At 43.4% G+C, this 23,586-nt stretch overlaps 4 protein-coding genes across 5 annotated transcripts in view; 2 read left to right on the top strand and 2 right to left on the bottom strand.

Annotated features, from left to right (window-relative positions):
• The first annotated feature begins 293 nt into the window (after positions 1 to 293).
• On the top strand, positions 294 to 13,457 carry LOC135545794 (glyoxylate reductase/hydroxypyruvate reductase-like). Its single transcript, XM_064973680.1, has 9 exons — positions 294 to 526; positions 1,039 to 1,169; positions 6,342 to 6,414; positions 10,297 to 10,413; positions 10,612 to 10,700; positions 10,848 to 10,949; positions 11,069 to 11,204; positions 11,328 to 11,458; positions 12,468 to 13,457. The coding sequence occupies exons 1-9, from the start codon at positions 462 to 464 to the stop codon at positions 12,587 to 12,589; spliced, it is 966 nt and encodes a 321-aa protein (XP_064829752.1). The 5' UTR covers positions 294 to 461; the 3' UTR covers positions 12,590 to 13,457.
• Positions 13,458 to 13,658: 201 nt separating this feature from the next.
• On the bottom strand, positions 13,659 to 16,680 carry LOC135545793 (zinc finger and BTB domain-containing protein 5-like). Of its 2 annotated transcripts, none has more exons than XM_064973677.1 (2): positions 16,387 to 16,680; positions 13,659 to 16,147 (listed from the first exon to the last, which is right to left on the bottom strand). In XM_064973677.1, exons 1-2 carry the CDS (start codon positions 16,480 to 16,482, stop codon positions 14,021 to 14,023), a joined length of 2,223 nt encoding a protein of 740 aa, XP_064829749.1. In that variant the 5' UTR covers positions 16,483 to 16,680; the 3' UTR covers positions 13,659 to 14,020. The 2 variants fall into 2 exon arrangements, with proteins under 2 accessions (XP_064829749.1, XP_064829750.1); XM_064973678.1 differs by having other exon boundaries at positions 16,589 to 16,643.
• Positions 16,681 to 21,261: 4,581 nt separating this feature from the next.
• On the bottom strand, positions 21,262 to 22,294 carry LOC135545189 (mitochondrial import receptor subunit TOM5 homolog). The gene is made up of 2 exons (XM_064972820.1): positions 22,019 to 22,294; positions 21,262 to 21,700 (listed from the first exon to the last, which is right to left on the bottom strand). Exons 1-2 carry the CDS (start codon positions 22,137 to 22,139, stop codon positions 21,666 to 21,668), a joined length of 156 nt encoding a protein of 51 aa, XP_064828892.1. The 5' UTR covers positions 22,140 to 22,294; the 3' UTR covers positions 21,262 to 21,665.
• Positions 22,295 to 22,788: 494 nt separating this feature from the next.
• LOC135544985 (uncharacterized) overlaps positions 22,789 to 23,586 on the top strand; it is a 56,145-nt gene continuing 55,347 nt past the window's right edge. The window contains 1 exon segment of the mRNA XM_064972663.1: positions 22,789 to 22,971. The gene's annotated coding sequence lies outside the window, so the exon portion shown is untranslated.

Raw genomic sequence — 23,586 nt, 5'->3', positions numbered from 1 at the left:
GCCATAAATGTAATTAAGAACTTGTTATTAACTGACTTTCCTTCTTAAATTAAACAAATAAAAAAAATGTAAATTCCAACTCACTTTTATTTATTCCATATTGATCATTTTTATTATGATTATCTATTTATTCATCCATTTGACGAAGGATGTCCAGAAATACGTGAAGGCAGTGAAAGGATAGATAGGTCAACAACAAGGAATATCGTCCTGACATTATGCAAAAACAAAAATCAACAATGTAGCGAAGCATCTCCGTCTAGAATCGATTGCAGTACTACGCATGTGCAATGCTGTCTGACCCCAACACACTTCCTGGTTCAACAGCGTTTGCACACGTTGAAATGTCATCGTGAACACTAAACAATCCGCAAATTTAGCTTCATCTGTTATAGGAGTCGGGTCGTTATTTCAAGCAGTTCTTCTGACTTTTTCCGTCAATCGGAGGACGCACAGAGATCATGAAGGTTTTCATAACTAGACGCATCCCACAGGAGGGAATGAAGATTCTGTCACAGGCTGGAGTGTATGCAGGTTTCACTTTATAGTTTGCTATGATCAGTTTGGTAGCTAGCCTAATGAGTAGCTCATGCGCTGGCACTTTTAATCTATAATGCATGACATGCCAGTAGTGTTCTAATTGTGTTACTCAATTCTAGTGCTAGTCTACTTCTTGCTGTATAAATGCATTGGACACACAGGAAGTGGAGGGTAATGTTGTAAAACTGTTCTAACCTTGTTTTAAAAGTGAAAGTTCATTGGAGTTGTTTATGACCTTTATTCCAGGTCACATTATAGCGGGTTCTCTAAAGGCGTTTTTGTAACACTTACAAACGTCTATGTAACATTTGGTTTAGGTAATGAGGTATAATAAAGATTAAAGGTAGGGGAAGGTATGGGGGAAAACAGACCTTGGGAAAAAAAGCACACAGACAGACAATGCAGAATATGTGGAGAGTACTGTAAAATGAAGTAAATGTTGTAAATTGTCTTGGTCTCTCATTTGAATCTGGTCATCTCCTGTTTCCATGGAAACAGATGTAAAGTGTCACTGTGGGACTCTGATGAGCCTGTTCCGAGGGCGGAGCTTCTGAAGGGCGTGGAGGGGGCCCATGGGCTGCTGTGCCTCCTGTCGGACAAGATCGACACAGAGGTTCTGGACGCAGCAGGTACACTGGACATAATCTGGACCAGATTAACTCAAACGGCACTTCTCAGTATTTTCCAATACAGTACCAGTCAAAAGTTTGGACACACCTACTCATTTAAGGGTTTTTCTTTATTTTTTACTATTTTCTACATTGTAGAATAATAGTGAAGACATCAACTATGAAATAACACATGGAATCATGTAGTAACCAAAAGTTAAACAAATCCAAATATATTTGAGATTCTTCAAAGTAGCCACCCTTTGCCTTGATGACAGCTTTGCACACTCTTGACATTCTCTCAACCAGCTTCATGAACTTTATTTACGTTGTTTGTAACTTATTTTTTAACTTATTTTGTACATAATGTTGCTGCTACTGTCTCTTATGACCGAAAATAACTTCTGATCATCAGGACTGCGATTACTCACCACGGACTGGCAGAATCCTTTTTTCCTCTTAACGAGTCTAACGTGAATTATATACTGCTTCCTCGGGAACAGGCCCAGATCCCCGTGACTCCTGAACATCTAATTAAATGGCTACCCAGACTATTTGTATTGCCCCACCTCCTCCCTCCCCCTCTTTTATACAGCTGCTACTCTCTGTTGTTATCCTCTTGGCGCACCAATCCCTTTAGCGGGATCATTTCCGTCAACATCCGCTGAATTGCAGAGCTCCAAATTAAATTACAAAAAATATTTACGTAGCAAAACACAGCGTAGCTTGTTGTTAATCCACCTGGCGTGTCAGATTTCAAAAAAGCTTTACAGCGAAAGCAAACAAAGCGTTTATGTTAGGACAGCTCTCTCAGCAGACAACATTACAAACCGCTAGCAGCAAAGTAGATTGGTCACGAAAGTCAGAAAAGCAATAAAATGAATCGCTTACCTTTGATGATCTTCGGATGTTTGCACTCACGAGACTCCCAGTTACACAATAAATGTTAGTTTTGTTCGATAAAGATGATTTTTATATCCGAAAACCTCCATTTGGTTGGCGCGTTTTGTTGAGTAATCGATAGGCTCGTGCAGGTCACGACGGGCAGATGAAAATTCCAAATAGTATCTGTAAAGTTCGTAGAAACATGTCAAATGTTTTTTATAATCAATCCACAGGTTGTTTTTACAATAAATAATCAATAATATTTCAACTGGGCGGTAGACTTTTCAATAGGAGAGAGAGAGAAAAGGTCTGCTCCAATCTGCTCGCGCCTGCAAAACACTGGGGACACACAGGTTTGCTATCCACTGACGCGATGTGATCAGTCTCGCTAATTTTTCAGAATAAAAGCCTGAAACTATGTCTAAAGACTGTTCACACCTTGTGGAAGCTATAGGGAAAGGAATCTGGTTGATATCCCTTTAAATGGAGGACAGGCTTGCAGTGGAAAAGAGAGGTTTCAAAATAACTGCATTTCCTGGTTGGATTTTCCTCAGGTTTTCCCCTGCAATATCAGTTTTGTTATACTCACAGACAATATTTTGACAGTTATGGAAACTTTAGAGCGTTTTCTATCCTAATCTGCCAATTATATGCATATTCTAGCGTCTGGGCCTGTGAAATAGGCAGTTTCATTTGGGTACGTTTTTCATCCAAAACCAAATACTCCCCCCTAGTCTCAAATCACATTTATTTATACAGCCCTTCTTACATCAGCTGATATCTCAAAGTGCTGTACAGAAACCCAGCCTAAAACCCCAAACAGCAAGCAATGCAGGTGTAGAAGCACGATGGCTAGGAAAAACTCCCTAGAAAGGACAAAACCTAGGAAGAAACCTAGAGCGGAACCAGGCTATGAGGGTGGCCAGTCCTCTTCTGGCTGTGCCGGGTGGAGATTATAACAGAACATGGCCAAGATGTTCAAATGCTCATAAATAACCGGCATGGTCAAATAATAATCACAGTAGTTGTCGAGGGTGCAGCAAGTCAGCACCTCAGAAGTAAATGTCAGGTCTGGGACCGGTAGCACGTCCGGTGAACAGGTCAGGATTCCATAGCAGCAGGCAGAACAGTTGAAACTGGAGCAGCAGCACGGCCAGGTGGACTGGGGACAGCAAGGAGTCATCATGCCAGGTAGTCCTGAGGCATGGTTCTAGGGCTCAGGTCCTCCGAGAGAGAGAAAGAAAGAGAGAATTAGAGAGAGCATACTTAAATTCACACAGGACACTGGATAAGACAGGAGAAGTACTCCAGATATAACAAACTGACCCTAGCCCCCGACACAAACTACTGCAGCATAAATACTGGAGGCTGAGACAGGAGGGGTCAGGAGACACTGTGGTCCCATCCGATGATACTCCCAGACAGGGCCAAACAGGAAGGATATAACCCCACCCACTTTGCCAAAGCACAGCCCCCACACCACTAGAGGGATATCTTCAACCACCAACTTACCATCCTGAGACAAGGCCGAGTGTAGCCCACAAAGATCTCTGCCACGTCACAACCCAAGGGGGACGCCAACCCAGACAGGAAGATCACGTCAGTGACTCAACCCACTCAAGTGACGCACCCCTGCTAGGGACGACATGAAAGAGCACCAGTAAGCCAGTGACGCAGCCCCTGTAATAGGGTTAGAGGCAGAGAATCCCAGTGGAGAGAGGGGAACCGGCTAGGCAGAGACAGCAAGGGCGGTTCGTTGCTCCAGAGCCTTTCCGTTCACCTTCACGCTCCTGGGCCAGACTACACTCAATCATATGAGCCACTGAAGAGATGAGTCTTCAGTAAAGACTTAAAGGTTGAGACCGAGTCTGCATCTCTCACATGGGTAGGCAGACCATTCCATAAAAATGGAGCTCTATAGGAGAAAGCCCTGCCTCCAGCTGTTTGCTTAGAAATTCTAGGGACAATTAGGAGGCCTGCGTCTTGTGACTGTAGTGTACGTGTAGGTATGTACGGCAGGACCAAATCGGAAAGATAGGTAGGAGCAAGCCCATGTAATGCTTTTTAGGTTCTCAATAAAACCTTGAAATCAGCCCTTGCCTTAATGTAGTATGATCACATTTTTTGGTTCTAGTCAGGATTCTAGCAGCCGTATATAGCACTAACTGAAGTTTATTTAGTGCTTTATCCGGATAGCCGGAAAGTAGAGCATTGCAGTAGTCTAACCTAGAAGTAACAAAAGCATGGAATAATTTTTCTGTGTAATTGTCGGACAGAAAGTTTCTGATTTTTGCAATGTTACGTAGATGGAAAACAGCTGTCCTTGAAACCGTCTTGATATGTTCTTCAAAAGAGAGATCAGGGTCCAGAGTAACGCCGAGGTCCTTCACAGTTTTATTTGAGACAACTGTACAACCATTAAGATTAATTGTCAGATTCAACAGAAGATCTCTTTGTTTCTTGGGACCTAGAACAAGCATCCCTGTTTTGTCCGAGTTTAAAAGTAGAAAGTTTGCAGCTAATTCCTTATGTCTGAAACACAGGCTTCTAGCGAGGGCAATTTTGGGGCTTCACCATGTTTCATTGAAATATACAGCTGTGTGTCATCCGCATAGCAGTGAACCTCTGAAGAGGTTATCTTTGCATAGTCACTTTAATAACTCGACCTACATGTACATATTACCTCAACTAACCGGTGCCCCCGCACATTGACTCGGGACCGGTACCCCCCTGTGTATAGTCTCGCTATTGTTATTTTACTGCTGCTCTTTAATTACTTGTTACTTTTATTTTTTATTCTTATCGATATTTTTTTTAACTGCATTGTTGGTTAGGGACTAGTAAGTAATTATTTCACTGTCAGGTCTACACCGGTTGTATTTGGCGGATGTGACTAATAAAATTTGATTTGAGGTAGTCACCTGGAATGCATTTCAATTAACAGGTGTGCCTTGTTAATTTGTGTTATTTCTTTCCTTCTTAATGCGTTTGAGCCAATCGGTTGTGTTGTGACAAATGTAGGGGTGGTATACAGAAGATAGCCCTATTTGGTAAAAGATCAAGTCCATATTATGGCAAGAACAGCTCAAATAAGCAAAGACAAGCGACAGTCCATCATTACTTTAAGACGTGAAGGCCAGTCTATGCGGACAATGTCAAGAACTTAGAAAGTGCAGTCGCTAAAACCATCAAGCGCTATGATGAAACTGCTTCTCATGAGAATCGTCACAGGAAAGGAAGACCCAGAGTTACCTCTGCTGCAGAGGAGAAGTTCATTAGAGTTAACTGCGCCTCAGATTGCAGCCCAAGTAAATGCTTCACAGCGTTCAGGTAACAGACACATATCAACATCAACTGTTCAGAGGAGACTGTGTGAATCAGGCCTTCATGGTCAAATTGCTGCAAAGAAACCACTACTAAAGGACACCAATAATAAGAAGAGACTTGCTTGGGCCAAGAAACACGAGCAATGGACATCAGACCGGTGGAAATCTGTCTTTTGGTCCAAATTTGAGATTTTTGGTTCCAACCGCCATTGTCTTTGAGATGCAGAGTAGGTGAACGGATGATCTCTGCATGTGTGGTTCCCACCATGAAGAATGGAGGAGGAGGTGTGATGGTGTGGAGGTGCTTTGCCGGTGACACTGATGGGACTATCATTTGTTTTTCAACAGGACAATGACCCAACACCACCAGGCTGTTGAAGGAGAGTGATGGAGTGCTGCATCAGTTGACCTGGCCTACACAATCACCCGACCTCAACTCAATTGAGATGGTTTGGGATGAGTTGGACCACAGAGTTGAGGAAAAGCAGCCAACATGTGCTCAGCATATGTGGGAATTCCTTCAAGATTGTTGGAAAAACATTTCAGGTGAAGCTGGTTGAGAGAATACCAAGAGGGTCCAAAGCTGTCATCAAGGCAAAGGGTGGCTACTTTGAAGAATCTCAAGTATAAAATATATTTGGATTTGTGTAACACATTTTTGGTTACTACATAATTCCATGTGTTTTTTCATAGTTTTGATGTCTTCACTATTCTACAATGTAGAAAATAGTTTTAAAAAATAAAGAAAAACCCTTGAATGAGTAGGTGTGTCAAACTTTTGACTGGTACTGTATATTTAAGGTTTATTTTGAATTGTACACATTTGCAGCTAAAAGTTGAATTGCAGCATACATATGCCTACATAAGTAAGTGAATTGAATCTGTAATTTGAGGCTGTTAGGTATGTATTATACTGTAAATGTGTTGTATGATAGTTCCCATTCTGTCTTCTCCTAACACGTAGCTATCGATTTGTGTTCAGGTCCAAACTTGAAGGTTATAAGTACCTTGTCTGTCGGATTTGACCACATGGCCATGGATGAGATCAAGAAACGGTAAGACTAACTACCAACTAGCTTGTACGCAATGCTTGACTTGGGAGGAAAGAGGTGCAGGAGCTGTCTTTTTCTAAGTCAGTCCATTAGACTATGTTCACAGAAACTCTCAAATGATATTATGCTACAGAGATCTGTTAATCAAATGTATTTATAAAGCCATTTTTACATCAGCAGATGTCACAAAGTGCTGCACAGAAACCCACCCTAAAACACTAAACAGCAAGCAATGCAGATGTAGAAGCATGGTGGCTAGGAAAAACTCCTGAGAAAGGCAGGAACCTAGGAAGGGAACCAGGCTCTGAGGGGTGGCCAGTCCTCTTCTGGCTGTGCCCGGTGGAAGGGTTCGTACACATTTTGACAGATGGAATTTCATTACTTTCCCATGACTTTTAACCAAATTTCCATGACCAATAATTGGTTGCGGCCCTGTCGCCTACATGAAAAAGTCAGCATAATTAAAGGTCTCTGATCCCATGTAGGCCTACTATAATGGGAAGAAAAAGTATGTGAGTATTAGAATTACCTGGATTTCTGCATAAATTTGTCATAACATTTTCTGATCTCCATCTCGGTCACAACAAAAGACAAACACAGTGTGCTTAAACTAATAACACACAAACAATTATAATTTTTAATCTCTTTATTGATCACACCGTGTAAAGATTCACAGTGTAGGATGGGAAAAGTATGTGAACCTTTGGATTTAACCCTCCTTTAGCAGCAATAACCTCAAACAAACGTTTTCTGTAGTTGCTGATCAGACCTGCACAACAGCCAGGAGGAATTTTGCACCATTCCTCTTTACAAAACTGTTTCAGTTCAGCAATATTCTTGGGATGTCAGGTGTGAACCGCTCTCTTGAGGTCATGCCACAGCATCTCAATCGGGTTGATGTCAGGACTGACTGGGCCACTCCAGAAGACGTATTTTCTTCTGTTCAAGCCATTCTGTTGATTTTACGTCTGTCAAATGGGTTGTTGTCCTGTTGCATTACCTAAATTCTGTTGAGATTCAATTGGCGGACAGATAGCCTAACATTCTCCTGCAAAATGTCTTGATAAACTTGGGAATTAGTTTTTTTGTCGACGATAGCAAGCTGTCCAGGCCCTGAGGCAGCAAAGCAGCCCCAAACCATGATGCTCCCTCCACCATACTTTACAGTCGGGATGAGGTTTTGATGTTGGTGTGCTGTGCCTTTTTTTTCCTCCATGCATAGTGTTGTGTGTTCCTTCCAAACACCACAACCTTAGTTACATGTGTCCACAGAATATTTTGCCAGTAGCACTGTGGAACATCCAGGTGCTCTTTTGCAAACTTCAGACGTGCAGCAATGTTTTTTTAAGACAGCGGTGTCCTTCTTCCATGGTGTCCTCCCATGAACACCATTCTTGTTTAGTGTTTTATGCATCGTAGACTCGTCAACAAAGATGTTAGCATCTACCAGAGATTTCTGTAAGTCTTTAGCTGACACTCTAGGATCCTCATTGAGCATTCTGCGCTGTGCTCTTGCAGTCATCTTTGCAGGACGGCCACTCCTAGGGAGAGTAGCAACAGTGCTGAACTTTTTCCATTTATAGACTATTTGTCTTACCGTGGACTGATGAACATCAAGGCCTTTAGAGATACTTTTGTAAACCTTTCCAGCTTATTACAAATCAACAATTCTTAATCTTAGGTCTTCTGAGATCTCTTTTGTTTGAGGCATGGTTCACATCAGGCAATGCTTCTTGTGAATAGCAAAATCATTTTTTATAGGGCCTTTTTTAGGGCCTTTTTTTATAGGGCGGGGCAGCTCTAACCAACATCTCCAACCTTGTGTCAATGATTGTACTCCAGGTAAGCTGACTAATGACTCCAATTAGCTTTTGGAGAAGTCATGAGCCTAGGGGTTCACATACTTTTTCCAATTTACACTGTGAATGTTTAAATATTGCATTCAATATAGACAAGAAAAATACAATTTGTTTAGCAGCACACTGTTTGTCTATTGTTGTGACTTAGAATTAGATCTGATCTTCATCTATGTAAAAATGTATGCAGAAATCCAGGTAATTCCAAATGGTTCACATACATTTTCTTGACACTGTATCTCCGGCCGTTGTGCCCTTCATCAAGGCACTTAACCCCGTACAGAGTAGAATAACTGCACTGTTAGGCTACTGTATAAAATGCACGTGGTCAACCCTCCGTCTGGAGAGCTACAGGGTGTGCAGGTTTTTGATCCTGCCCTGAAACGCACCAAAGTCTCCTAATCAAGTTCCTGTTGAGCAGCTGATGTTTAGGCTACAATTTAGAGCAGGGCTCGGAACAAAAACCTTCACACCCAGTAGATGTTGGCCACCCTCGATATAAAATATTGCAACATTACAACCAAATACTTTTTAAATGTTTTTATTAAATTATTCCCTCATTCATTCCGTGAATCAGGGATAAAACGGATAAGGTAGGCTACTTCAAAGCAAAGTAGCTCACTAAGACATGTTTATCTATAATATTCATGTTTCAGGGGAGATCTATGCACAGCATCAAAGTTATTTGTCAATTAGTCTATTCTTCAAATATTTTTTGCATTTTCGTATTTACATAATAATAGAGGGGAATCACAGCTTTCAAATTATGGTGTCAGATTTATTTCTCAACAGTGCCAGTGAAAAGGCAACAATGAGTCAACGACTTTAATTCCTGGGCATATAGTTAACTAGCGAGATATCTTCTAGTATGGCTAATTATGTTTTGAATTGGCTATATAGTTAGTCTATCATTATTTTATAGGTTACTTGCTGCTGAACTGTCTCGCTCTCCTCGGGGAAATGGCCCACTCACACTGGCACACATGCAGATAATGCACAGCACACACAGGGAGATGCGCTGAAGGCTATGCCTAATTCTGATCATGGCTGATATGTCGATTTTTAAGTGATTTGATAAAATATTTGAAAAGGAAATCACAATATTAAAATTAAATTACCTGCCTCCCGGGTGGTGCAGTGTTTTAAGGGCGCTGTACTGCAGCGCCAGCTGCGCCATCAGAGACTCTGGGTTCGCGCCCAGGCTCTGTCGTAACCGGCCGCGACCGGGAGGTATGTGGGGCGACGCACAATTGGCCTAGTGTCGCCCGGGTTAGGGAGGGTTTGGCCAGTAGGGAAATCCTTGTTTCATCGCGCACCAGCGACTCCTGTGGCGGGCTGGGCGCAGTGCTCGCTAACCAAGGTTGCCCAGGTACATGGTGTTTCCTCCGACACATTGGTGCGGCTGGCTTACGGGTTGGATGGCGCTGTGTTAAGAAGCAGCGTGGCTTGGTTGGGTTGTGTATCGGAGGATGCATGACTTTCAACCTTCGTCTCTCCCGAGCCCGTACAGGAGTTGTAGCGATGAGACAAGATAGTAGCTACTAAAACAATTGGATACCACGAAAAGGGGTAAAAAAAAAATATGTAATTACTTTTCCAGGATGTTCATGACCTTAAGGAAGCTAATTTGACAACTTGGAACATCGCATCCTGCTCATTCAGGCTGGCACATTCTCAAACTGGAACAGTCTACTGCCACGCATACACCGGATTCACAGACTAGCGGAAAATAAACTTGAACAAAGCAGAATCAGGATATGGATCCCCACTCTCAATTGCTATTCAACGCAGATCGAGCATTCACCCCGCCTTCACTCCACTTTGATCAATCTTTTGTGTGTGAATCTGGGCCCGCTGATAGGTCACTTTGTTTTATAGAGGAGCCGGCAAGCAGTTCCCGGAAAAATTTGAGGTGCCAGTACGGCGCTCCAGGCGGCTCCGGCCCAATTCAAGCAATGATTGTACGAACAAATACCTTCCTCACAAGTCAGAAACTCTCATTGTACCATCTTTTCCATGTTCTGTGCAGAGGGGTGCGTGTGGGCTACACTCCAGACGTCCTGACTGATGCCACAGCGGAGCTGACCGTCGCCCTGCTCCTGGCTACAGCTCGGCGGCTACCAGAGGGCGTGGTGGAGGTTAAGAAGTCAGTGATCAATAAAAACACAGATGCATTTACTACATAAGACTTCAGTTTCAGATGATCACTCTTGACATGTTGTACATTGACACTTTAGGGATGTGTTGCTGAACCAAATTTCTATCTACAATTAATATGAGCAAAACAGAATGTGTGTCCTCATTTCCTACTTTTTAACTCTCTCGCTTTCTCTTTCTCTCTCAGTGGAGGCTGGAGCACCTGGAAACCTCTGTGGTTGTGTGGTTATGGTCTGTCAGGCAGCACTGTCGGTGTCATTGGACTGGGACGCATAGGTAGTGACAGTGATTGATTGATACAGGATTCAGGGACTCCTGCCTTTTAGGCCTGTGGTCCATATAATCCATACTGTAGCTGAAAGGGCTGGACAAAATGTCCTACTAACTGATTGATTGTCTGGAGTCAATGCTGTTTTTGCTCAGGTATGGCCATTGCCAGGAGGCTGAAACCGTTTGGAGTGAAGAGGCTCCTGTACTCTGGAAGAACTGCCAGATCCTATGCTGCTGAGGTGGATGGAGAATACGGTGAGCGGGGTTGGAGGGGCTTGGGAAAACAGGGAAGTAGAAGAGAGAGGGTGAGAATCAGATGAGGTGTTTATTTGGCGGTTTCTTCACCCTCTCTCCTCCCCTCCTCTCTGTTGCAGTGCCCTTGGACACGCTGGTGTCTGAGAGTGATTTTGTCGTGGTGTCCTGCGCCCTCACACCAGAGACCCAAGGCCTGTGTAACAAGGACTTCTTCAGCAAGATGAAGAACTCCGCTGTCTTCATCAACACCAGCAGGTACTCCATTAAACACGTAGAGCAGTGCAAATCAAACCACACTGACTGCGTTTGGAAATGAGCACTGTTACAGTCATTCAAAGTTATAAAAATAGAGTGTGTGTGTGTGTGTGTGTGTTATAGGGGTGCAGTGGTGAATCAGGAGGATCTGTACCAGGCTCTGTCCAGTGGTCAGATAGCTTGTGCTGGGCTGGACGTCACAACCCCAGAACCACTCCCCACCGACCACCCCCTCCTCACCCTCAAAAACTGTGGTGAGTATATGGAGACACAGGGATGGAAGCCTGTTTACTCTGTTTTATTGTCCATGATTCATCTCTAATCATTGTTGTGGTCTTTCCAGGGGAATCAAGAATACTCTTTTTTTTACGCCTGCTCATTAAAATGAACCAGTTGCTTTTCCCCAGAGATGATTTATACTGAACAAAATATAAATGCAACATGTAACAATTTCAAATATTTTACTGAGTTACAGTTTTATATAATGAACTCAGTCAATTGAAATAATTCATTAGGCCCTAATCTATGGATTTTCACATGACTGGGAATACAGATATGCATCTGTTGGTCACAGATACCCTTAAAAAATGGGCCTCACGATCTAGTCATGGTATTTTTGTGCATTCAAATTGCCTTTGATAAAATGCAATTGTGTTCGTTGTCCGTAGCTTATACCTCCCCATACCATAACCCCACCGCCACCACACAACGTTGACATCAGCAAACCGCTCGCCCACACGAAGCCATGCATGTGGTCTGCGGTTGTGAGGCCAGTTGGACGTACTGCCAAATTCTCTAAAACAACGTTGGAGGCGGCTTATGGTAGAAAAATTCACATTCAATTATCTGGCAACCGCTCGGTTGGACATTCCTGCAGTCAGCATGCCAATTGCACACTCCCTCAAAACTTGAGACATCTGTGGCAGTGTGTTGTGTGACAAAACTGCATATTTTAGTGGCCTTTTATTGTCCCCAGCACAAGGTGCACCTGTGTAATGATCATGCTGTTTAATCAGCATCTTGATATGCCACACCTTTCAGGTAGATGGATTATCTTTGCAAAGGAGAAATCCTCATTAACAGGCATATACACACAAAAAGTTTATTTCTCTTGTTTATCGAACTTTTCTGGGACATTTTTATTTCTGCTCATGAAACATGGGACCAACACTTTACATGTTGTGTTTATATTTTTGTTCAGTGTATATTGTGCAATCCGATCATATCCCTGCTAATACTTTTCTCTCCTCTGTCCACCTGCAGTGGTCTTGCCCCACATTGGAAGTGCTACCTACTCCACACGTGGCATCATGGCAGAGCTGTCCGCAAACAATCTGCTGGCAGGCCTACAGGGCACAGACATGCCCAGCGAACTCAAATTCTAGTGCTGCTCTACAACTTCTCAATTCTGCCTCGGTCCTCCTGTTAGAATGATTTTTTTAATCAACCAATCAGTAGTCATTACCAGGGAAGGTAAAAGCCGTAAGTGACCAGGAAGGAATCTGTGTTAAGATTATTGCTGTTCTATTAAAGGAAAGATTCACCCATTTTGAATGTTATATAATTTTTGTGCATCTCTGAGCGATGTTCTATCGATTCCTGGGGATTTTCATGTGTATCTGAGCTATTCGCCGTTCAAACATGCAGAAATACAGCCAGTGTGCCATGTGCTGCATCATAGAAATACAGCCGGTATGACGTCTTTAGTGTCATAGAAATACAGCCGGTATGACGTCTTTAGTGTCATAGAAATACAGCCGGTATGACGTAAAATTTGTCCTTTCAGCTGTATTTATGCCTGCTTGAATGGCAAATAGATGCACAAAAACTGTATAACATTCAAAATGGGTGAATGTTTCCTTTAACATGCTCTCCCAACATGAAGGTAAACTTCTGCCTCTTGCTCTTACTGTTTTACAAGAAATAACTAACTTCTAAAATGTTACTTGAAAGAGGAAGTGTATAGTATTAGCGTTTTGAGAACATGCCTCAGTACACTTAACAGTACTCCTAAGGGTCAGCCATGACTTCCTTTTAAGGTCATAGAAAAGCACTACAATGTCTCTGCACACAATTCATTACTGGCCTTCTTGTTCTTATGAAACACTTGATCGAATTGTGTAAAACAGTAGTTGTAATGTTTTCTATTGTTCTCATGACAGTTTTGTGTTAACATATTGAGATATGGATCGCCATTGTCTATTTGTGCATAATTCTAAGAAACACTATCTCTAATGAATCTATGGTAAAACACCTCGCCTGTAATCATTGTTTGTTTCAAACCAGCTGATCACTCCCTCCCTCTATCATGGTCTGTCATTCTGGCTTTGTTGAATAATGTAGAAATGTTGTACAGTACGTCAATGTGTAAACATACTTCCCCCATAAGAAGAATTCTAGATCCATGCGTAAATGAACAAAGTTAGAATAGATCATTTAAAAGATAATCAGGGATCAGTTTGGTTCCAATGTAGTTTAATTTGTATCGCTGTTCAATAGTGATCCTACTGAGAAGTAGTGTAAAGATTATTTTCAAGAGTTCCATTCTCTCTGTTCTATGATGATACCATCACATTTCATGTAGTCGTCGTCTAGACAAACTACAGTATATTCTGCGCGTGCTTTCCAAAAATCACACAGTCAACACTTGTTTTCACATCAATATTAAAGTGTCTACTTCAACAATATTTATAACAATGACCAGGTAAACATAACCCTGATATGGAAGAACATTTTGAAATGGAAAATGTCAATGAGCTTTCTGACTGGTAGCACCGGCTGTTTTTCACAGTGTTTCCACCTGATTTCCCGGTCTCTCAGAGCAGCGTGGCAGGCAGGTGGCTGCTCTGCCAGCGTAGACAGGTGGTCTTGGAGTGTTTGTACAAATGGGACGACTGACTGAAGCGTTTGCCACACTTGAGGCAGGCGTAGGGCTTTTCTCCTGTGTGGACTCTGATGTGTTTCTTACAGTCAGTCAGGTTTAGGAAGGTCTTACAGCAGATCCGGCAGGCGTATTTCCTTGCCCCCTCCACTACCAGGACGTTGTGCTCCATCATGGCCTTCTTACACTTTGAAAGGACGTCCTCTGATGCTCTGGTCAGGGCAGGGAGAGGAGCAGTATCCCCCCCTGCTGGACCGGAGGAGGAAGGATCCTGGGGTTGTCCATCTATCTGGCCCTCAGAGTTGGGGTTCACTTTTGGAGCGATGCGACGGTAAACTGGCAGCCCTAAGCTACCCCCAACTCCAGTCATCTCAGCCCTGGATGATCGGGAGAGGGATGTGCTCAAACTGAGGCTGCCCAAGGTGCCTACATCTGGCCTGATGCCCCTCAAGAAGCCCCCCAGAACATCCTGAGTCTGGGTGGACTGAAGGATGAATCCATCACTGAAACTGTGCCCCTCGCTACTGAGGAGCTGCTGGAAGGGGACAGAGGTTATTGGGAACATAAGGGAGGAAGGGGAGGCGTTTGTTGCCTCTGAGTTTTGAAGTGACCTAACAGCCTCATTGCTTTCTGCCTGAGCCTCACTGATGGTGGTGTTAATGAGACTGTCCTCTCCTAATGCCTTAAGCTGACTCCTGGGGTTGAGAATGCAGGAAAGGCCCAGGTCTTGGTTTCTGTCTAGGCCCTCATTATCAGACAACCCATCTCCTCCATCCGTGTTGTCTTGGAGTGGGTGTGTGTCTGTCTGAGGATTGGAGCTAGATTGGGGGTTGGATGAGCTTGGGTCATTTCCCTTCGGGCTGAGTATGTCTTTCTCATCATTAACTGGCTCATCCTGATGATCACCAGTGTCCTCGGATGGGAATGGAGGATAATTGGACACACCTGGTGTGTCTGGATAAGAGTTCACCTGCTCACTCTTCACAACTACATCCATCTTATGATCCTCCTCTGCTTCATCTTCTCCCACTTTCACTTTAAACACAATCCCTCCATCCACCTGAGAACCCTCTGTGTGATCCTCTCCCCCATCATCCCGTGTCCCTCCCACATTACTATCTGATTGGCTAGGCAGTTGTACCTCTTCTTGTAAAGTCCCTTCATAATTCTCCTCCTGCTTCTCTGCACTTCCCCTCTCCAGGCAGAGGCACTCGTCTGTCTTCAGGGAGTCAGAGGAGTGAATCTCATCACCCCCATTACTCCTGGAGACCCTTGGGCAGCCCTCCCCATGATTCCCCTCAGACAGCCTGCACCCACTCTGCTTGCTGTTCAGCCTCTCCTCCTGAAACATTTGGGGAGAAGAGCTCTTGCGTTTGTGGTGACGCCGACCAGAGAAAGCTGCCAGTTGCTCCATGCTTCCATCCGCTCCAACCCCTCCGTCCCTGCCTCCTGCCTGGCTAGTATCCAACTCAGTCTCGCCAACGTCGAGGCTACCTTCCAGGGCCGATGTGACCAGGCTGAGCCCCAGCTGCTGGAGTAGGACAGATCTTTGCTGCCTGGAGTTGACCCCGGCCATGGCTGCTGCCTGGGATGGAGACTGCCTCAGGTGCTGCTGGTCCACTGCATGGCTGAACCGCTGCTGCTGCACTGGCGAACTCCAACCACGCGGGGGCGATGTGGGGAAGCTGCGGGAGGTGAGGTGGTGCTTGCAGGCCTTGACCACAGTGTTGAGGTGCAGGTGGGAGGCAGCCAGGAGCACATCCATTACGTTGGAGACCCCCAGAGTGAGAGTGGAGGTGTAGATCATGTCCAGCAGGGCGGAGAAAGCCTCAGGAGTCACTACCTCTAGATCCAGCTCCATCACACTGGCTCCTCCACCATCCCCCTCCACTGCATTCAGAAGGGCCCTGAAGTGTGTACTGCAGGCTGCCAGGACAGAGCGGTGGGCCCTGAAGTGTTGGCCCCCCACTACGATCACACAGTCACAGAGCTGACCACTCACACGCTGGTGGTTCAGCTGCTGGAAGATGTTCTCGAAGTGACCTGGGAAGTCCATCTTTGCCTGAGGATGAACATGAGGAATAGTCAAACTGAGTGATCAAGCTGACAAAAAAATAATTATAATCATTCAATGCACTACACCCAGGCCAGTTTCCATACAATAGACTCAATGCTAGTAACTAAAAACTATAATGCAAATGTAATGTCTATGGACTAATTTAACTGGTATAAAGGTCTGACACTGTAGATCACATTTGTCCTTGCAAATATCAGTTACTAGTATGAAAAACGGAATAAAACCGGAATATCATCTTGCAGTGTCCCCATGCTCGTGCCTGAAATATAGACCAGAGGAGCTGGCTCACGCTCGTTCAGTACAGCCCTCCTTTGTATCATTCGCTGAATGAATGAAAATGGCCCAGTTAGCTACATTCACTAACTAGCGAGCTTCTCAAATTGTAACAAAGCGACCAACGCAAAAAAACTACAACATGTGGCTCACTTTATCTGAAAATAGTCTTTAGCCTGCAGAAGATGTAAACTGGGAGGAGGCGGGCCCAAACATCTAATCTTAACAAAAACACGGAAAAACGCGGGCTCTCATCGGTCGTCACTAGTTACCACAGCCACAAAGTCATAAACCCCGCCCTTTTCAATATGTGTCTTCTTCAAATGTAAAATTTTTTTAATAATCAAAAAACATATGTTTAAGGCTTAGATATAGTGAAACAGGTAAATTATGGTCTTCATTTTGACAGTTCGTTGCAAAAGTGATATATTTTGGTCTTTTAGTAGTAAATCGAGCTGTTTTTGCCCCTCGTGGTTCAACTCTACAATTGAAATCGTGACGTACAGGTCATCTCAAGGCAGGGGTTCGGTATGAAATACATACCCTTCTATATCTGCAGGGTATCTGTGAGCTGCATGGTACCACATTAAGGTTTACTATAAAAGCAGGCAGTGCTTGACTTTGCCAGGAGCTCACCAGAGCTGAGTACCAGCACCGTACATGTTCTACTGCTGTGGCTTTTTCTACTGCACCTAAATGTAAACAGTACCGCAACCAAAATGAGTACCAGCACCTATTTCAGGCCAAGTCAACCACTGAAAGCAGGTGACAGTGCGCCTTACTTGGCCATGGTCTTGGTAAAGGAACGTGCTAATATACTGTATTTCGCATGATGCTTCCTTGACTAGACTACACATTAAAGGCCGTTAAGGCACATTTCCTCATATGACCAAATTCAACGTTTTTGCTTAGTGTTTCATACACCTCTATGTTTTTACGAAGAAAAAAACACGTTGGCTATGAGGATTACGCATTCGTAGCTCCATCCATCGCAACAATAGATGACAATAATGGTGATTTGAACTCGTATTTTTTCCACCATTTATGACTGATTGGTGGCGCAGTCCTCTAAAACAGCTGGCTCATAGTCCAATGGTTGTGAATTCTAGTCCCACATGGGATACATATGATTATTTTCTCTCCTTTATTTACAAAATTAATTCTGTGCCTACACACTTCTAATTCTGAAAAGTGAAAGCATACCTGTGAGAGGAGTCGCCCTGGTAGCAGTTGTAGGTTTTTATACAGAACTCAAAGACTAATCTGTGAGTTCATTTGACCATTGGAAAAAGAGCTCATGTGTAAACACTGCAATGCGGACCGAATTGAGCACCTAATCTTTATTTTCAAGGTGATGATTGCACTTTTCTTCCAATCACAATACCGCAAAAAATGTGAGATTTGTTTAACAACCCGTGGGGGGTTCGAATTTGCACCCCGCAAGTGGCAATAGATGTCAGAAACTCGGCACCTTACCACTGTAAACTAACCTAACTAACTGTCCAGAGCCGTATTTGCTCATTATGCACATCATTTTATTATCAGAGCGTGGCGGTGGATTTATGGTAAACCTTAGTGAGAAAGTGTTGGGATCAGGTACAACTACGTTTACCCACCCCCAAAATTAATATTTATGAGTAACCCACAATTTCTCATTTTAATGCTTTTTTTTAAGGGATTGGGAAAAGGCTGAAATTGAGGTTGAGAGTTACCCTTAAAACATAACACTAATTTTAACCCTAACAAATCAAATTTATTTATATAGCCCTTCGTACATCAGCTGATATCTCAAAGTGCTGTACAGAAACCCAGCCTAAAACCACAAACAGCAAGCACTGCAGGTGTAGAAGCACGGTGGCTTGGAAAAACTCCCTAGAAAGGCCAAAACCTAGGAAGAAACCTAGAGAGGAACCAGGCTATGTGGGGTGGCCAGCCCTCTTCTGGCTGTGCCGGGTGGAGATTATAACAGAACATGGCCAAGATGTTCAAATGTTCATAAATGACCAGCATGGTCAAATAATAATAATCACAGGCAGAACAGTTGAAACTGGAGCAGCAGCATGTCCGGGTGGACTGGGGACAGCAAGGAGTCATCATGTCAGGTAGTCCTGAGGCATGGTCCTAGGGCTCAGATCCTCTGAGAGAAAGAAAGAGAGAAAGAGAATTAGAGAGAGCATACTTAAATTCACACAGGACACCGGATAGGACAGGAGAAGTACTCCAGATATAACAAACTGGCCCTAGCCCCCGACACATAAACTACTGCAGCATAAATACTGGAGGCTGAGACAGGAGGGGTCAGGAGACACTGTGGCCCCATCCGATGACACCCCCAGACAGGGCCAAACAGGAAGGATATAACCCCACCCACTTTGCCAAAGCACAGCCCCCACACCACTAGAGGGATATCTTCAACCACCAACTTACCATCCTGAGACAAAGCCGAGTATAGCCCACAAAGATTTCCGCCACGGCATAACCCAAGGGGGGGGGCGTCAAACCAGACAGGAAGATCACATCAGTCACTCAACCCACTCAAGTGACGCACCCCTCCTAGGGACGGTATGAAAGAGCCCTAGTAAGCCAGTGACTCAGCCCCTGTAATAGGGTTAGAGGCAGAGAATCCCAGTGGAAAGAGGGGAACCGGCCAGGCAGAGACAGCAAGGGCGGTTCGTTGCTCCAGAGCCTTTCCGTTCACCTTCACACTCCTGGGCCAGACTACACTCAATCATATGACCCACGGAAGAGATGAGTCTTCAGTAGAGACTTAAAGGCTGAGACCGAGTTTGCGTCTCTCACATGGGTAGGCAAACCATTCCATAAAAATGGAGCTCTATAGGAGAAAGCCCTGCCTCCAGCTGTTTGCTTAGAAATTCTAGGGACAATTAGGAGGCCTGTGTCTTGTGACCGTAGCGTACGTGTAGGTATGTACGGCAGGACCAAATCAGAGAGATAGGTAGGAGCAAGCCCATGTAATGCTTTGTAGGTTAGCAGTAAAACCTTGAAATCAGCCCTTGCCTTGACAGGAAGCCAGTGTAGGGAGGCTAGCACTGGAGTAATATGATCAAATTTTTTGGTTCTAGTCAGGAGCCGTATTTAGCACTAACTGAAGTTTATTTAGTGCTTTATCCGGGTAGCCGGAAAGTAGAGCATTGCAGTAGTCTAACCAAGAAGTGACAAAAGCATGGATGAGTTTTTCTGCATCCTTTTTGGACAGAAAGTTTCTGATTTTTGCAATGTTACGTAGATGGAAAAAAGCTGTCCTTGAAACAGTCTTGATATGTTCTTCAAACGAGAGATCAGGGTCCAGAGTAACCCCGAGGTCCTTCACAGTTTTATTTGAGACGACTATACAACCATTAAGATTAATTGTCAGATTCAACAGAAGATCTCTTTGTTTCTTGGGACCTAGAACAAGCATCTCTGTTTTGTCCGAGTTTAAAAGTAGCCATCCACTTCCTAATGTCTGAAACACATGCTTCTAGCGAGGGCAATTTTGGGGCTTCACCATGTTTCATCGAAATGTACAACTGTGTGTCATCCGCATATCAGTGAAAGTTAACATTATGTTTTCGAATGACATCCCAAAGAGGTAAAATATATAACCACACTCTTCATTCGTATATGCATCCCATCCGTCAACTATTATATATATATCAGACAATATTATGCCACATTATCTGAATAAAGAAAAAAAAAACATTTGAAATCGTCAACTTTATGATCAGAATGCTGATGTACTCCTCAAAAACAGGACAAGAGCGCCCCCATTGTGGGATATTCAGGTAATGGATGACTGCTTTACCTCCGCAATATACTGAACAAAAATATAAACATGCAACAATTTCAAAGATTTTACTAAGATACACTTCATAGAAGGACATCAGTCCATTTAAATAAATAAATTAGGCCCTAATTTATGCATTTCACATGACTGGGCATGGGTGCAGCCATGCCCACCCACTTGGGAGCCAGGCCCAGCCAATCAGAAGGAGTTTTTCCTCACAAAAGGGCTTTATTACAGGCAGAAATACTCCTCAGCACCGCCTCCCTCTCCCTCCTCAGACAATCCCACAGGTGAAGAAGCTGGATGTGAAGTTCCTGGGCTGGCGTGGTTACACGTGGTCTGTGGAAGTGAGGCCAGTTGGATGTACTGCCAAATTCAATAAAAGGACATTGGAGGTGGCTTATGGTAGAACAATTAACATTCAATTCTCTGGCAACAGCTCGGTTGGACATTCCTGCAGTCAGCATGCCAATTGCACTCCCTCAAAACTTGAGACATCTGTGGCATTGTGTTGTGTGACAAAACTGCACATTTTAGAGTGGCCTTTTATTGTCCCCAGCACAAGGTGCACCTGTGTAATGATCATGCTGTTTAATCAGCTTCTTGATATACCACACCTTTCAGATGGATGGATTGCCTTGGCAAAGGAGAAATTCTCTCCCTACAGGGATGTAAACAAATTTGCGCACAAAATGTGAGAAATAAGCTTTTTGTGTGTATGGAAAATATCTGAGATCTTTTATTTCAGCTCATGGAAAATGGGACCAACACTTCTTTACATGTTGTGTTTATATTTGTGTTCAGTATATATACTGTGTATCTTTATGATGTGGAGTCCAGGGGGCAAGTAATAATCTGTGTGTAGCAAATTTGACATAATGCCCTCTACCACCCTTTTGCAGAATAGTGTATACCTTAGGATCCACTGAATATCTTCAAATCAAAACCCATAAATTATAGTTCTTAAAGTTTTTTTTGCCAGTTTGGACATTGCTTTTTCTGGAGACATTTAGGTATACCTGATGATATGAACATCCAATCAATATTTAAACATGTCTTCCCTTTATTGCAGGTGATCCGCATGACCAACAAAATTCAAACGTTCAATTACAACACTCTCATTTATTGATAGGGACCATTGCAAATGGAGGTACAGTATCACTCAAAACCAAAATGCAATCAGATGTTTTTCTGTTACTGAGCACTAACTGCAAACAAAAACAGAGGACATCTTGAAAACTTTAACTGACAACTACTTAGTGTTCAAGTGCTATGTGGGACACAACGCACTGTCTTCATTGAAGCCTATAAATAAGTATTCCATATAGGATCCATATGATGGTGTTTAGCTCGTCACTCGTCCCTTTGTTCCCCTGTCATCGTTATGTCCATTGTGCTTGATGCAGTAAATGGAGTGTGGGAATACTGTAGAGGTAGATGGTCTCAAATGCTGTCCAACTTCTTCAAAATATATGGAGCTGTGGAGTAAATTATACATAAATGTTAACTTTTGATTGAGACACTGTTTACAGTCAAAAGTGCTATTGAAGACTTCGGGGATGCTATCTAAATGAATGGCCATTAATTTTCATGCAGTTGGCTCCCTTTCAAAAGAGGGGAACCAATTTTTGGGGTCACTACCTGCTGGATGATCTGTGGAGGGTCATGTCTGGTGATGTCATTGATTCTGTGTACATTCTCTGGTCAGAGCACTGACCAGTTGGGTGACACATGCATTACACAATATATTGTGAGATAATGTGCAAACCGAGAGGAATGTGAAGGCCGATACTTACTGGCTCTGAGAATGGCAATATAGATTAGGAAATTGCGCACGGACGAGATGACGTCCTGTCGCATCTTTTTCTTCATCGCCTCTGGGTCCATTTTCGGCCCTAACCCCTCGAGTTTGAACATCTCGCCGTGGTCTGTGAAGGTTTTACACCCAACCCCTGCGCTGGTTGTGATTTTATGGCTGCGATTTCCCTGCAAATTTGTGTTACGCTTGCTCTTTGGTTTGATTCTCAGTACAGGCGTGTTTGATGGCGGAAATGTGACTGTTTAAACCGGAAATTACGCTTGAAGGATTACTGTAAATGAAATGGCCGTAGAGGTACAAACTCTACGATAGGCGAAGGGCAAAACTATACACATTTATTTCTACTAACTCAAGACTTTCCAATTTATCTAAGTATAAGTCTGTTTAAAATATATATGTAGAGACGAATAACAATGTCAATAAAATTTAAATATTAGATTTTATGTTGGTTTTATATGATTGCTTATTAAACTACAATATACTGTAATTATAATTTGTTGACGACCCCCCCCCCCCCCCCCACACACACACACTTCTATTAATACAGTAATATCATATTTATTGAATGTTTTAATGTTAATCATGATCTCCCTCGCCTTCAATCAAACTGGCGTTGTGAGGAGGGTCTTCAAAACAGACCGAGAGGGAGCGAACAATACTGAATGTGAAGGAGAGGCTGAGAAAATAAAGGGAGGAGAAGACGAAGGGAGGGAGGGGATGGGTTATTTCTGAGCTCAGGACCGGGGATTAAGCGGTCGAGAGCAATCCCAATACGATGACAGCATCCAGCCTCAACCCCCACGCGCCACACCGTCCGGACACGGATTCTACCGATTCTGACAAACTATTCTGTCTGCTCTCTCTCTTGAATCACTTAATTTGACTCTCCCGATCCACAACCCCGGTCCGTCTTTTTCTTTAGAACACGAGGTGAGTTAGTTTTTTTGTGATTTTATTCTCCTCTTTATTGTCAAACTGTCTGGACGGATGCTGGAGGAGCTGGTGGGTATATGTTTCGTGCACCTTGCACTGATTGCAAGAATCTGGTGCGATATTTTTCACATAGAAACAAAAATATATTCTATCTGCAGGATTTGGACCTCATGCGGGTCCACGTGCCCCTGTTTCGGAGATGAGTAGAGAGATCTTTATCGGATTAGGACTATCGTACAGAAGACTGACCTTTTCTTTTCTTTGTTTACGGGCTAATCTGGCAGGACTGCTGTCACCGATTATATCTCGGGTTAGTGTTGATCCTTGAGGGTGAACTATGAAATATTAACACAGTATAATACACAGATATATCCGAGTTATAACACATTTAAATATTTTATATCGACGTAGAGAAAATTGCATATGAATTAGATGGACAACTATTGCGCGATGGGCTATTGTTATTCTATTCTGTGTTTCGTTTTATTGCATGCTGAGTAGCTCACTGTTACCCCATGCATTTGTGGCTATGGTCGTAGTTATTTTGTCATTCGTTCATACCTATCCTCATCCATCTAGGATACTCAACACATGCATTTTGCATGGCTAACA

Source organism: Oncorhynchus masou, chromosome 9 (assembly GCF_036934945.1).
Source record: "Oncorhynchus masou masou isolate Uvic2021 chromosome 9, UVic_Omas_1.1, whole genome shotgun sequence".
In the NCBI taxonomy this organism is placed as follows: Eukaryota; Metazoa; Chordata; class Actinopteri; order Salmoniformes; family Salmonidae; genus Oncorhynchus; species Oncorhynchus masou.
The sequence above is the reverse complement of the archived record's forward strand: the minus strand, read 5'-3'. Positions and strand labels throughout refer to the sequence as shown.